The sequence below is a fragment of the Herpailurus yagouaroundi genome, unplaced genomic scaffold (genome assembly GCF_014898765.1).
Source record: "Herpailurus yagouaroundi ecotype Mexico unplaced genomic scaffold, PumYag 139, whole genome shotgun sequence".
Classification (NCBI taxonomy): domain Eukaryota; kingdom Metazoa; phylum Chordata; class Mammalia; order Carnivora; family Felidae; genus Herpailurus; species Herpailurus yagouaroundi.
In genome coordinates this window covers 6,318,981-6,334,074 of record NW_024412394.1, presented here as the reverse complement: position 1 = coordinate 6,334,074, position 15,094 = coordinate 6,318,981, and the positions used below count along the sequence as shown (strand labels likewise).

General features: G+C 41.0%; 1 protein-coding gene across 4 annotated transcripts in view; it reads left to right on the top strand.

The window, feature by feature from the left end:
- Positions 1 to 15,094, top strand: part of KIF6 (kinesin family member 6) — a 388,886-nt gene that overhangs the window by 141,006 nt on the left and 232,786 nt on the right. For all 4 annotated transcript variants that reach the window (XM_040473403.1, XM_040473402.1, XM_040473404.1 and 1 more), the window contains one exon: positions 640 to 743. In XM_040473403.1, the coding sequence (XP_040329337.1) occupies positions 640 to 743 (104 nt within the window). The remainder of the gene's footprint in view (positions 1 to 639; positions 744 to 15,094) is intronic.

Below are 15,094 nucleotides of genomic sequence, written 5' to 3'. Positions count from 1 at the left end.
GTGCACACATCAGAGGCACTCACATATGTGCCCAAGGAGGTGTTCATAGTGTTGATAGCCACATTGTTTATAAAAGCAAAAGTAAAAATCCTAAATGTCCATCCGCAGGAGACAGAGATAAATTGTGACATAGTCCTTTACCGAAGCAGTATATGCCCATGAAAATTAATGAACTAGAGCTACATGTAGCAGTATAAATAATCTCAAAAAAAGAAGTTACCATTCCATGCAGTATGGTAACATTTACATAAGGTTTAAAGCATGGAAAACGATACCATATATGACTTACAGTGCCATCCATAGGTATAGATGGAGGAAACATATGAAAACATGCAGGGAGATGCTCTCCACTATATATAGTACAGTGATCACTCCGGGAAGGACAGAAAAGGAATAGGAATTAGGAGCTCCGGTTACATAAGTAATGTTTTATTTGTTAAAATAAATTCTAGAACTATTTTGACAAAATGTTGAGATTTAACAAAGCCGGGTGGTAGGGCCAGGGGTGGCTTTCCGATCATTCTCCGTATGTTTTTGTGTCCTTAAAATAATTCGTAATTTGCAAAGATGTATGTTCTCTGTCACCAAGTTCCCTTTAATGAGGAGGTGACATTGATCCTCCCGCCTTGCCGTTTGTAGATGATTATACGCCTACAAAAAGAAATTCAGGAGCTGAAGGATGAACTGGCCATTGTCACTGGGGAGCAGAGGACAGAGGCGCTCACAGATGCAGAGCTCCTTGAGTAAGCCTGCAGACCTTTTTCTTTTTTCTTTAACAGTGAAAGTTTGTGTTAACTTCTTTGTTGGCCCTAACGTTATGAATTCACCTCAGAGCACGAAGGTCTCCTGGGACAGTCTGAAATTGCATTTAGGCGCCAGTTAAGAGTGGCGGCTTTCCATGAAAAGCTGGATAAGGCTGGCAGTGTTTTTGCCGCCTCAGCTTTGAGGAAGTAAAGAACAGAGCATAGAAAGGATGGGAATATCCTTCTCATGCCAGCTGAAGACAAGGGCTTGTGTAATAGTCGTGCAATTAAAAACATATACACCAACCCCTCATATGCTGTGGCTCTCAGATCTGAAAGGAATTCAAGAAATGTCCTTTGTATTAAAAAGCATCTTGTTGCAAGCACCAATTTATCCCATGCCAAGGTAGGCTCTCTCCTTTAATAAATAGATGGCCCATATATTATAGTTCAAATACTAGAAATGGGAACGAAAGCAGGTATTCAGGGCTTTATACAGCATGGCATCTGTCAGTGGCACAGTGTGGCTCTCATTCTCTCTCTGATCATGAGCCACAGTGGTGGACTTTCTTGTTGTTTCTGTGCAACATATAAAGCATCTGTGGAGTGATAATAGTGGGCTGGACTTAGAAGGCAGTGATATTCTCTATTTCCAAAGGAGAAATAGAGATACACAAGATTTTTCTAAGGGCTTACAATCATTTCATCTAACCCTCTCTCAACAGAGAAAATGGTAAGTAATAGAATTGATGAAAATGTTTTCTTTAAACTACTTCCTGGCTGTGCCGAAAGGTAGGTCTAAACATTGAGAAGCCTTAAGCAAGCTTTTTTTTTTTTAGAGCTTATTTATTTATTTTTGAGAGAGAGGGAGAGCGTGCATGAGTAGGGGAGCAGCAGAGACAGAGGGACACAGGATCCCAAGCAGGCTCCTCGCCATCAGCGCAGAATTCAGTGTGGGGCTCACACTCAGGAACCGTGAGATCATGACCTGAGCTGAGATCAAGAGTTGTACACTTAACTGACTGGGCCACCCAAGTGTCCCAAAGAAGCTTTCTGCTATAATCAAAGTTTCACTCTTCTAGGATAGCATCTAGAACACTCTGTTTAATAATAGGAGAGGCTTCTAAGGCTTTCCTTGTAAATTTGCTCTGTGGCATATATGCAATTAATGCCACAGTGATATCTAATGATATCTTAGATGCTGAGAAAACCAAGTTGAGAATTCCCTCACTATGATGCTCCCTTCCCCTCAAAGAGAGGAATTACCAATTATTATCTTTGAAGATGCCTCTGCAGAATTTTGATCTTTAAGTCAGGGTTCAGCCAAGAAAAGAAAAACATTCTACACCTCTCAACAGAAGGAATTTACCATGTGAAATTTGTTGCACGGGAGGTGGCATTGCAGGAAATTCGCAGCACCCCAGACATTAGGAGCAGCAGGAGCCCTGACACCCTGGGATTGAAGGGATGATGGTAGAAGCTTATGTTACCAAAGTCTGAGACTGGAGCTGACCAGCCAGAGCTAACCCATAGTGATGCTGCCCCATGTAAACTGGGCCACCAAAGAGCCACAGGTGCTATCAGAGACAGCATTCTGGCAGGGAGTCCTGGCTTCTCTCTCACACCACTTCCAGTCTTCTACCAGCACGTCCCACTGGCTGAACTTGCCCGGAAACCAGAAACGTGCCCAGGATTTGCCCAGAAACCATGCTCTCCCTGTTGGGAGAGTCAGAGAATGTAGTTTCCTGTGATGCAGGGTAAAAGAGGGGAAAAGTAGAAATCGGATCCAAGAGCAAGAAGGCAAATGGCCAGTACGTGAAATAAGTACCAGAGTTTTTGCTAAGTCCGGCACATCCCAAATGTTGTTCAGGAGGCTCAGTTTAAGGATAAGATTTTGCATGTGGTGGTTTTAAGATGTCCGCTCCCTCCACTGCACCGAGTCTGAGGAATTGTAGAACTGAAACATCTGAATCTGTAGCCACACCCAAGAATAAGATGGAAACGTCTCAGGGGACTAGAGGCTTCAAGGAGTTCCAGGTAGATTGAAAGGTGGGGTTTAGGTGGGTAAGAGGAAAGGGTAGACCAAGACTGGGCGCTGCACCGTAAAAGCTACAAGGCTCGACATGGTGGCGCCCTGGAGCGGGAGAGGGCTGGGAGCAGCCTGCGAGGATTTGGCAGAGCCATGGTAGTGAGTGCAGTCTGTCTTGTGAACCCCTGCGCACTCCTTCTTCTCTGCTCCACCCAGTGGAGCAGCGTTTAGGATGGAGAAATAGGGAAAGGCCCCACGTAGCTGATGATATCCAGGACAAACTGGGGACCAGAGAAGCCCTGAAGGCCAGCCGCTGTCCTCGGCTCTGCCCAAGCCCTGTTCCCACTGAGAACAGTAAGGGGCATGGAGCATGAGCCCCCACAGCCGCTCGGCCCTCTTCCAGGACCACCTGCCCAGGGCTGAGAGTCTAGGAAAGATGAGTTCACAGTTGGGAACAACCAGAAACATGAGGACTGCCGACTTAGAGAAAGACCAGGACAAGGAGCCTTTACAGCTTGGAGGCTTCAGAACTAAATGTTATAAGAAGAGTGATTTAATATCTTTAGAGATGTACAAGACAGCATTATATCCACGAAACAACAGGACCTTTATTTTTATAAAACAGACTGAAGGAGACCTGAAAAATGAAGAAATGTAATTGTTGCCATTAAGAGCTTAATGGATGGCTCAGTGGCAGAATGAAAAAACAGAGGGGCAAGTTAGCTAGGAAGATCAAGGCTAAGGAATTCTTCCAGAATAAAAGATGAAAGGAGAAAGGGAGAGACATTTAAAAGAAAGGAATCATAGAGATTAGCTCTAGATTTACTAATGTCTAACAAATAGAAGTTTAGAAAGGAGAAATAGAGATAAGGCAGAGGAGCCAATGGTTAAAGAAATATCTAAGGATTTCTTAGAACTAAAAAAAAAAAAAAAAAAGACTTCAGAATGAGAGGGTTACCATGTGCTAAGCTGTATAAGAATGTAAAAAATTTTAGAACCTCAAAATATAAAAGAATCCCAAAAATTATCAGAGAAGAAAAATGTTATTAACAATCAAGAATCTGATTTAGAGCAGACTTTTCATCAACCTCTCTGGAAACAGGAACCTATAGTACTGAAAAACAAAACAGAAGAAAACAAAATAGAAAACAGGACTTTGAATGGAGATTTCTGTATCTGGCCAAATTAGCATGCAAATGCACACGTGAAACAAAGGCATTTTTCAGACATAGAAACTGAGACAGTTAACCACCCTAGTCCTTCTCTAGAAGAGACTACGACAAGGCTATATTTCACGAAAAGAAAAATGCTGTAAAGTGTGAAAAATAATAACGAACAGATATTATTTCTTTATGACACTTATTACTGTATTAAATTTACATTATATCTTTTACCAACTTGCCACTTCCCACATACACAGATGTTTCTGGTTAAAAGTTATTGACAGAAGTCCAATTTGTCATTCGTAGGAGTTTCGGGGGGTCTACTGGAGGGAAATAAATTTGTGACAACCAATTTAAGATAACGATGGACTCTTAGAGTGTAGTTGGTGTCTTTTGAGCCACAGATAACAAGTGTATACATGTTAGTTGGAACAGATTCTATATAAGACAGTATGTAGGGTTGCCATTAGTTTTTCTGGGCACTTGGTTCATTCATTCATTCATTCATTCATTCAACATGTAGTCTTCATCTAGTATTTACAAAACTCTGCCCTAGGCCTTCAGAGAAGAACAAAAGATGAACGAAACCTACATTCAGCTCTCCAGGGGTTCACAATGTAGTGGCAATGACAGACATAAGCACAAGTAATCACAATGCAAAGTGTAAGTGTTATAAGAAGATAAAAATAAAACATGAGATTGCAGAGATAGTAATGATTAATTATGAGCTCAGGAATCATGTAAAATTAGTTACTGTCGGGGCGCCTGGGTGGCGCAGTCGGTTAAGCGTCCGACTTCAGCCAGGTCACGATCTCGTGGTCCGTGAGTTCGAGCCCCGCGTCAGGCTCTGGGCTGATGGCTCAGAGCCTGGAGCCTGTTTCCGATTCTGTGTCTCCCTCTTTCTCTGCCCCTCCCCCGTTCATGCTCTGTCTCTCTCTGTCCCAAAAATAAATAAATGTTGGAAAAAAAAAAAAATTAGTTCCTGTGCCGGTAAGTAAACTTCAGCAGCTCCCAGTGAAATTACTTCTCTGCTGCCAAGTTAAGTATACTATATCGCACTACATCTTATTCATGATTTCTGATCAGCACAGAGGGAGAACGAATGCAAAATGTCACACCCACCCTGCCAAAACAAAGCACAGGGTTTCCCAAAATCCAGTACCTTGGGTGCTTGTTCATACTGACAGTGAGGATTATTCAGATAATGTGGGGTTTTGTTATGGTTTTTGTTATTTTGTTGTTACGGTTATGTTTTGCCATAATTAGCTAGAGTGAATATTGGCACAACTTAAAATTCATCAGATTTAAGAGTTCTTTATCCTCTTAAAGTAAAAGAGAGAAATTAAAATGTGCCTCCACTCTGGCACTGCTGTGTAATATCATGAGTCTGTGCTTTGTCTCCGGGGGCCCCTGGACATTTATTCAGGACTGTGAGTCAGATTCAGTCTCTCGTTGTGCCAGGGCTCCCTGGATGGTCAAGGGGTGGGGGGTGGGGGGAGATAGTGGTGTTGGAGACAGGAAGAGTCCCATAGCTTGGCAGGACAGAATGGCAGAAATGCAGTGGCTTTGGCCTATTTCTCTGTCTTGCTGATTCCTGGCTTTATGCTGACTGGAATGGCATAAGGACATTCCTATCAGGGATTTTGTGAAGGATGTCAGAAAGCAGATATTTAATAGATAATGTATTCTGTATTCACTGTTATGTACAGTGGACAGTTTGGTGATGTCTGTTAATATCTGGCCCTATCAAATTTTTTTTGAACGATTTCCTAACATGTCATTTCTTAATGTAAATATTTGTTGCACTGACTTGGATGCTTCAACTGAAGAGGGTTGCAGATGTCAGCCTCCAGTTATTGTGATATTTTTAGTTTACATCTTTTTTTTTGCCTGTGTAAATTTGAAAAGAGACAGCTGGATGAAGGCTGCATAGCCAAGTTAATGTTTATACAGAACTTCTTGGGTGAAGATTTGATTCTGATTGATTCTCTAAACACATACCTCTTTCTTTCTGTGGTTAAAAAGAAAAGAAAAAAAGCCTGTAGATCTCTGGCTAAGATGGAAGTATTCTATCCTGGCCCAAGTCTAAATGAGTAAAATATTTTCTGCATAGCAACACTTTACTTCTGAGATGGAATTGAATTGGATCTCATGGGCTCAAGCTTGCCCAGAGTAAACTTCCAAACATCTGGATCCCTTTCTTTTTTCTGTTTTCCCCTCAGCCTTATTGAGACATAATTGACATAGAACATTGTGTGAGTTTAAGGTGTACAATGTGCTGAGTTAATATATGTATATATTGTGAAATGATTACCACTATAAAGTTAGTTAACACATCCATTACCTCACATACTTGTGTGTGTGTGTGTGTGTGTGTGTGTGTGTGTGTGTGTGTTGAGAGCTTTAAGATCTACTCTCAGAAACTTCCAAGTATACAGTACGGTATTGTTAACTATAATCACCATGCTATAGATTAGATCCTCAGAACTTATTCATCTTATAATTGGAGGTATGTGCCCTTTGACCAACATCTTCCTTGTTTCCCCCACCCCCCAGCCCCTGGCAAACGACCAGTCTATGCTCTGTTTCTCTGAGTCCAACTTTTTATTTTCCACACACAAGTGACTTCATATAGTATTTGTCTTCCCCTGGTTTATTTCTCTTAATTATTTTTTGCAAGTTACTTAATCCTTCATCCCAATGTATTGAGCACCTACTAGATGCTAATCATTTTAATACGTGCTTTTGGGTATTCAGAAATACAGGACATGGAAGATTATTCTAAGGAGTGACAGTTTTATTGGGAACATAACATGTATACAAAAATGTATACAAAATGTATAAAAAAAACCTGTGTACACGTTTATACACACACGTGTGCATATAAAACCAGGAACAAGATAGCATATCAGTGGAAGGAATAAATGAACACTGAGAATTGTAAAACCTTAATTATGATTCTGATTCTACTCATACTCAGTTTTTAATGGCTCTGTATACTTGGGTTTCGTCATATATAAAGTGAGAGAATTGTACTAAATGCTATCTGGGCACTCTTTCCACTCCCTGTTTTTAAATCTAATATCAGCTTATTACACATGGTTTAATATGGTTTTTACTCATTATCTATGATAATGAAAATCTGAATCATGGAGGAATTCAGAAATAGAAGTCACTGCAGATATCACCATCCAGTAAGCTAAATAAGCCATAAAAGATGTTAAGAGGAAGGTGTCTAGGGGCACCTGGGTGGGTCAGTTGGTCAGGCCTCCAACTTCAGCTCAGGTCATGATCTCATGGTTTGTGAGTTCAAGCCCCTCATCAGGCTCTCTGCTGTCAGCACAGAACCTGCTTCAGATCCTCTCTCTCTCCCCCTACCCCCTCTCAAAACTATAAATAAACGTTAAAAAAAAAAAAGGTACCACTCTAAGATAAAGATGAGAGGCCACATAAACGAAGGTGCCGAGAGGGAAAGAACACACTGCATATGTGCTGGGGGACGGGGGGAGGGGCAAGAGACCAGTGTGGAGGCTTGCACGTAAGAGGCACCAACTAGCGAGGATCTAGGTTAAAACTGGCCTGGCAGGAGCCTGGCGTCGTCTTGGAAGAATTGAAGAATAGGATTAGACAGATAAACAGTGACCTCATGGTGGGTTATGAATACCATATGTAGAGGAGCTACTCTTTTGTTTTATTTAGTGGTGACTAGGAAACATTGTGCTTTGAGAGTATTGCAGTTCATTCATTTATAATGTTTATTGTGCTCGTCTTTGTGCTAGGCACTGTTCTAAGGGCTAGAGATACAGAAATGAACAAAACAAAGTCCTTGCCCTTATGGAGCTTACATTCTAGTGGGGAGAGAGATAATACACAAGACAAATAACTAAAATACAGAGCATTTCAGAGAGCAGAAAGTACAAAGAGAAAAAATAAAACAGGAGTTGCAGTTTGAATAGGATGACCATGGAAGAATTTATATGATGAAGACTTTTTTATGGTTACTACCATGATAGCAATGAATAGAATGAGCAGGAGCGAGAGATCAGGATGATATTACCATCCAGTTTGGAGTGATGATGAGAAAGAAGTCTCCAGGAATGACAGTGAAAGCAGAAGAAGAGACAGATGTGAGACACTTAGTTGAGGAAGAATCAATAGAAGTGATGGCTACTAATATTAAAGATAAAGAAGGGAGGATGGTAAAAGTTCAGGACTTAAGATGGATTATCAGAGGTTAGGAAAAGAAGCTGGTGGAGGGTAGGAAGTGTTCAGTTCTTGACATGATGAAGGAATACACAATGTACAGGTTGGATTCTGGAACTTTAAAGAAGATTGAGGCTGAAGATTTAAATTCTGGAGCGATTGGCATTGAGTTGACCTAATACTGAAGTCAAGTCTGTAAGCCAGCTCAGAAATTCTGTGATCTGATTTGAAATCGGTGATAATTGGGATCACCAAGACCACACCTCCCTACAATCAAAGTTACCGTAGGCAGCTTGCCAACTGAATTTACATATTTACTTGGCCACATCATCCTCATTCCTTCCTTTATGTCTGTTTATATATAATTAAATATTCCATTCATTGGTTATTTTCCAGTGAGGAAAAAAAAATCCCTTCCTGTATGACACACAGGGTTAATAGTAAGCAGTGTAGAAAGATTAAAGACATTAAAGGATAACAAGGAAATATTATGAACAACTTATAACAATGTATTTACTAACATAGATAAATCTGACAAATTTTTGAAAGGGTTCAGACTTCTAAAGAGAAATCGAGAAACTGAATAGTCCTGTATCTACATAAGGAAATGAATTTGCAATAAAAACCTTCCAACCAAGAAAACTCAAGTCCCAGATAGCATCACTGCAAATTCTGCCAGGCATTTAAGGAATAAATAATACCAATTCTACCCCAAAATTTCCAGAAAACAGAGGAGGGAGCAATTCCCAACTCATTTTACAAGGCCAGTGTTGCCCTAATATCAAAAACAGACAAATATATTTACAAGACAAGAAAACTAGAAACCAACATCCCCTATGAATAAAAATATTTAATAAAATATTTGCAAATTGAGTCCGCCAAACATTAAAAAAATAATAAATCATGACCAAGTAGGGATTATTCCAGGAATGCAAGACTGTTTAACATTAAAAAATCGATGTAATTCACCATATCAACAAACTAAAAACAACACCAACCACAAATATTTGATCATCTCAATTGATGCAGGCAAGCATTGGACAAAATTCGACATCTACTCATGGTGAAAACTCTCCAACCAATAATATGGACAAAGTATTTGATCGGATTTATATCAGAAGATACACAGATGCCAAATAAGGACATGAAAGGTCAACACCATTAGTCATTAGAGAAGCCAAATTAAAACCTTAGTGTAGTGATACTATACAGTTATTAGAGTAGCTTTAGAAAAGTAACAATAAGAAGTGCTGGTAAAGGTGAGACACCGAAACTCTCATACGTTGCTGGTGGGGAAGTTATATGGAGCCCCCACTTTGGAAAAACAGTTTTAACAATTTCTGATGACATTGAACATAATACTTACCATAAACTTCAGGAATCCCATTACTAGGAATTTATCTATGAGACATGAAAACATGTCTCCACACAAAGGCTTCTGCGTGAATATATATAGCAGCTTTCCTCAAAATCTCCCAGAACTGGAAACAACCTAAACCAGGGAGGGGCTGAGCAAATGGTTGTACAGCCATACAATTGAATCCTACCCAGCAATAAAAATGGAGTGAACTATTGATACATTCAACGGCTTGGATAAATCTCAAACACGTTACGCTAAGTAACAACAGAAGCCAGATACAGAAGGCTACATACTATATGATTCTATTTATGTGACATTCTGTAAAAGGCAAAAGTATAGTAAGAGAAATCAGATTAGTGGTTGCCAAGGTTGCTGGTGGGGGGAGGAATTGATTACAGAGGAGGAAGAGGGAATTGTTTAGGGCAATTGAAATATTCCATACCTTGATTTTAGTGGTGGTTACAAAACTGTACATAGTTGTTTAAAAAAAAATGCATAGTACTACACATCTAGAAAAGGTGCATTAAAAATTTTACTATCTGTAAATTTAACCTCAACTAACCTGACCTTTAAAGAACTTGAAAAATCTATATGACAAAAAGATAATATAAAATTTGAGGACCATTCATTCAATACAGCAAAGCAAAGGAAAACAAAACTGTATGGTGAGAAATTTTCCTGTAGGTAAAATTTTGCTGTAGTTTGTCTAATAATAGAAACTTATCTTTGACTACAAGCCCCCAGAGCACCCAGACATGTCTTTTTTACAATTAATTACTGCCTGCACAAGTTGAAGAGAACTTCCTGTTTCCTGCTCTGCACCAAACCTGCATACAGACCTGCATCTGTCCCCACCTCCTCCTTCCTTCCTGTCACAGTCATGTGTCCCGCCTCCTGTCTAAAGCTGGCCTGACCAACTGTACTCCCAGTCCCAATCCCTTCTGCCATCTCAGGAACCCTCCTTCCTTCCTGTCGCAGTCATGTGTCCCGCCTCCTGTCTAGAGCTGACCTCACCAATTGTGCTCCCAGTCCCAATCCCTTCTGCCATCTCAGGAACCTCAATTATCTTTTTTTTTTTTAATCTTCCAGTTTTTCCCATATTTAAAAACAACAACAACAACAACAACACGCACTCTTGGCCCAACCTCCCCCTCTACCTACTATTCCTTTTCTTTAAGCTCAACTACTCCAAGATGTAGCTTTCACTTGTGGTCTCCATTCCCTTCCATCCTCCTTGACACACTCAGATCACTCTGAACTGTCACTAAGTTATTGATGACCTACGTATAGATGTATGTAATGGGTCTCTTTCAGTCCTCGCCTTTCTTGACCTCTCAGCAGCATTCACCGTTATTAACTGTCTTCTCACTGAATCATCCTCCTCTTGAGTCCTTCTCCTCTCCTGATTGCTCCTCAGCTTCCCAGACAGAGATTATCCTCCTTTTGTGGGGACATCCATCAAGGGGCTGTCCCAGGACCCCTCTTTCTCTTTTTACTTTATACTTCTCCTGGGTGATCTCATCAACACCCACACCCACGCTGATGACTCAGATTTATGTTGCTAGCCCACATGTATTCTACTCTGAATGCCGTGCTTACTGATCTCACGGCCTACCTGCCAGCTCTCTCTGAACTCAACATGCCCCCAAATGAGCTCTTGTCCCTCTTTCTCCAGACCTGGTCTCTGCCACCATACCCCATCCGTCAGTGTCACTCTGAGCCCCGTGGTTTCCCTGGCCAGAAATTTGGAAGTTACCCATGGCTCTAGTTTCTTCTCACCCCCAGATCCAACCCATTTGGAAGTCTTGTTGACTCTGTCTTCAAAACATGTTCTGGATCACACCACCTGGCACCACCACCAAACCTCTGTCACCTTCTTTTCACCACTCAAATGGTGTCATAATAGATCTTCCTGAGTGCACTTTGCTCTCTTTTTCTGTGCAGCCAGACTTTTTTTTTTTTAAAGTGCTGTTGTTATCATTTTACTCTTCTTAAAACTCTTTGGTGACTTCTGACTTCCCTAGTTCTTGGGAAGAGACCAGATTTCCTTCCTACAACCTTGGAGGTGTCTGCCCGATCTGACCCCTTTTCTGACCCTTTACTGTGTTGTCAGCCACATTTCACCTTCCTTTCCCCCCTTGCCCCTGTGCTTCAACAGCACTGGCCTTCCAGTTCCTTAAACGTTTCATTGTGTCTCTCACTGTGAGGCCTTCGCACATGCAGTTGCTTCTGCTTTCTGACTAGGATGGTGTGTGCGTGGGTGGGGACACACACACACACACACACACACACACACACACACACCTTGTTTTATCTGTTCTACTCCTTCAAACCTCAGTTTAAATTGTTCCTCTTCAGATGATCTTTAATCCCAACTAAATCATGACAGGTTTTCATCTTTTTTGTACTCTTCCTTCAGAACTTTTATCTCTGTTTATAATGGTGTTCTTGCGGTATTGTTTGGTTGTTATTCGTATCTTCCGCCACACTGAAAGGCCTTCGAGGGCAGGAGCTGTGTCTGCTTTCAGTGAATGTGCACAACACCTTTATTTGTGTCATTTTGTGGCACATAATCAAAGAATGTGCAGGAATATTAATCCAGCAAAGAGTAAGCATGAACTACATTAAAATGCCAGCAGGAGGGGGGCTCAGTTGGTTAAGTGTCTGACTCTTGATTTCAGCTCAGGTCATGATCTCATGGTTCGTGAGATCAAACCCCACTTCTGCACTGACAGTGTAGAGCCTGCTTGGAATTCTCTCTCTCCGTCTCTTTCTGCTTTCTCCCAATCTCTCTCCCTCTCTCTCTCAAAAATAAATTAAACATTAAGAAAGGAAGGAAGGAAGGAAGGAAGGAACGAACGAACGAACGAACGAACCCAGGAAGAAACCCAGCAGGAAAACTCGAGAGAGGTATGTGACCAGTTCACGAGCATGTAATCACACACTTTGAGATACTGAGCTACTGAAATCCGTCCATGAAGGCAGGTGTCAACCTCAGCAAATGACACCGAGTTTGGTCCACATTTTACCAAATAGGAAATGGTCCCCACAGTGACTGGGGCACTGGCCTGGGCAGCCTCTACCCCTGCTCTTTAGCAGTCCCCAGATTTCGCTCACTGTGCATACTGCTCCTGGGGTAAACACCGCCACTCTTCCAGACTGAACACAGGTGGGAAAGCTGGTGGCTGTGCTGGAGTTGACCCTCAGGCCCTTCATCCATGTGCCAGTAGAGACTAGGTCTTCACTTCCTATCCTTGGGGTTGTCTACACTCTATTTGGACTTATTTGGACATTTTTATCTGATGGGATTGCTTTTTTTATTCTTTGTAAAGTTAAATCATTTAAGACTAAATATAGTTTAAAATCAAACACATTGTGTTTTCAGACTCACAAACACAGCATTTGTTTCAAAGGGACATATCTGTACTAGTAAAAGCTTTATTGATGTCTAAGCTCTACTTAAATGCAAATAAATACACCCGAAGGAAGAGTGTAAAATCCCCATTTTCCCACCAAAGACATCTCACTTTGAAGTAATTTGTACTTTTATTCATTCTTTCTGGTGAACAAACACTGATTGAGTGCTGATGATACCACATCAGTGCTGGGTTAGGACCTGGGGGGCTGGCAGTGGGGAGCGAGGGGCAGATGTCCAGACATACATGCTTATTGGTGGTGCCGAACCGCTGTCAGAGACAGGGTGAGGGATTTTTGTAAAGGGCAGGGGAAGAGGGAGGAAAGAATTTATAGAGGAAGTGACATACAGAAAACCCATCAGTGCTTTCATCCTCTTGAAGTAAGCATTTCAAGGTGACTTCAGGAGAAGTCATTTCTACCATAGTTAACTCGAAGTTCACATTTTTTTTATTAGACTAGTCTAATAAAAGTTTAATTGGGTTCAGTTCCTCAATATGTTTGAACTGGATTAGAACCATAAAACAGATTTCACTTTCAGATACAGTGGCTCTCTTGAACCTAAAATTTGATAACTTGTTCCTAAAAGTATGGGATAGAATAATTAAGATCAAGACCATCTCACATAATTTGAGATCTACCATCACCATGATTGTAAGTCCTGTTCTGTACCCTCAGACTGTTTCAGAAATGAGCTGAAGCAAACAAATACATAAACCCCTACAATATTTGAGTTAATATAGTTCTAGCAAGAATTAGATACCAAACCAGTATTTTAGGGGGAGTCTCTTGTCAGTACTTAACTCTGGATACTTCATCCTTTTTATATTCAGTATATTGTCACTGGCCTCCCCGTCCTGGTTTTATTTGTCAAACCACTATTAAAAATATGTTTCAAAATTATGACTTATGCTGTATAAGTTCTATGGCATGATGAGTTCTCCTGATTGTTCTCTGGAAAGGTCTTCACTGTGGAGGCAGGGAGGAGTGGATTTCAGGAAACCATGCTCCTCAAGGGTGGGGAGGGAGAGAAAGAGAGAGAGAGGGAGAGAGAGAAGGAGATTGTGGGGACAGAGGGAGAGGGGGAGGCACAGGCAGGAGTCTGAACAATCTCTTGAAAATTGTTTGAAATATGACTGAACTCTTTCCTACACCAGATTGCTCATTAGAGAATGAAAAACCTCAAGAAAGTTTGTGCCTCATTTTTTTGTCATTATGGATGAAATTGTCCCGGTGACAATGATATGGACTACCTCCGATTGTCCAGAATCTCTTTCTAGGATCTGCAGTGGCCACACATGGTCTGGCCCCTGGCAACCTCCAGGGCCCACTCCCCTCCCTCGTTTCTCCCTCCCCATCACCATCCCTCCCCTGAAACACTCCTCCCTCACTTCATTATTCAAGTGTCACATTATCAGAAAGACTTTCTTCCCAGGCCACCGTATCCAAAATACCCCTTCCCCTGTTACTTTTTATCCCCTTTATGCTGAGTTATTTTTGTTCATAGCAGGAACATTATTTTTAATGTTTCACTGTCCATTGTCTATCTCTCCCTACTTCATGAAGACTTGGACTTCATCCACGTTGTTTTCCATTATGTCCCTGTCACCTAAAACAGTACCTTGCACATGAATATAAATAATGTGTTGAATGAATTAGTGAACACTCTGTCAGGGCCTTGGTTCCCTCTCTGGCTTTTTTCATGAGCCATTGTTTTACCTCTCTGGGGCCTCTACTCAGAGCTGCTCCAGGGTGCTGGGCATGAATAAGGGCCCTCAGAACTAGTCTCTGCTGATAGAAAGCACTTCCCAGTGTTCAGATTCAACATCACTGATACAGGATCTACTGTGTTCTAGGCCTTATGGATTTATGAGTGAATGATGAGGAATTACTTGCAATATTCAGGATTTTGCCCACAACTATTTTCTGAACTTTGTCCAGAGTCACTGAGATCATCTGTTGTGTGAGAGTAATAATGTTATCTAACCACAGTTCTTCTTGATGAAGAAATCCGTGTGATGCATTAAACACAATTATTATTATTATTATTATTATTATTATTAAAGATAATATTATGATTTTCCTGTGATTCTTTGATATAATTTATTTTGGTGCTGAAGGATCTATTTACTTATATAGATATTTGCCAGGCTTCTCTACTGAGCAATGATGGAACAAACCA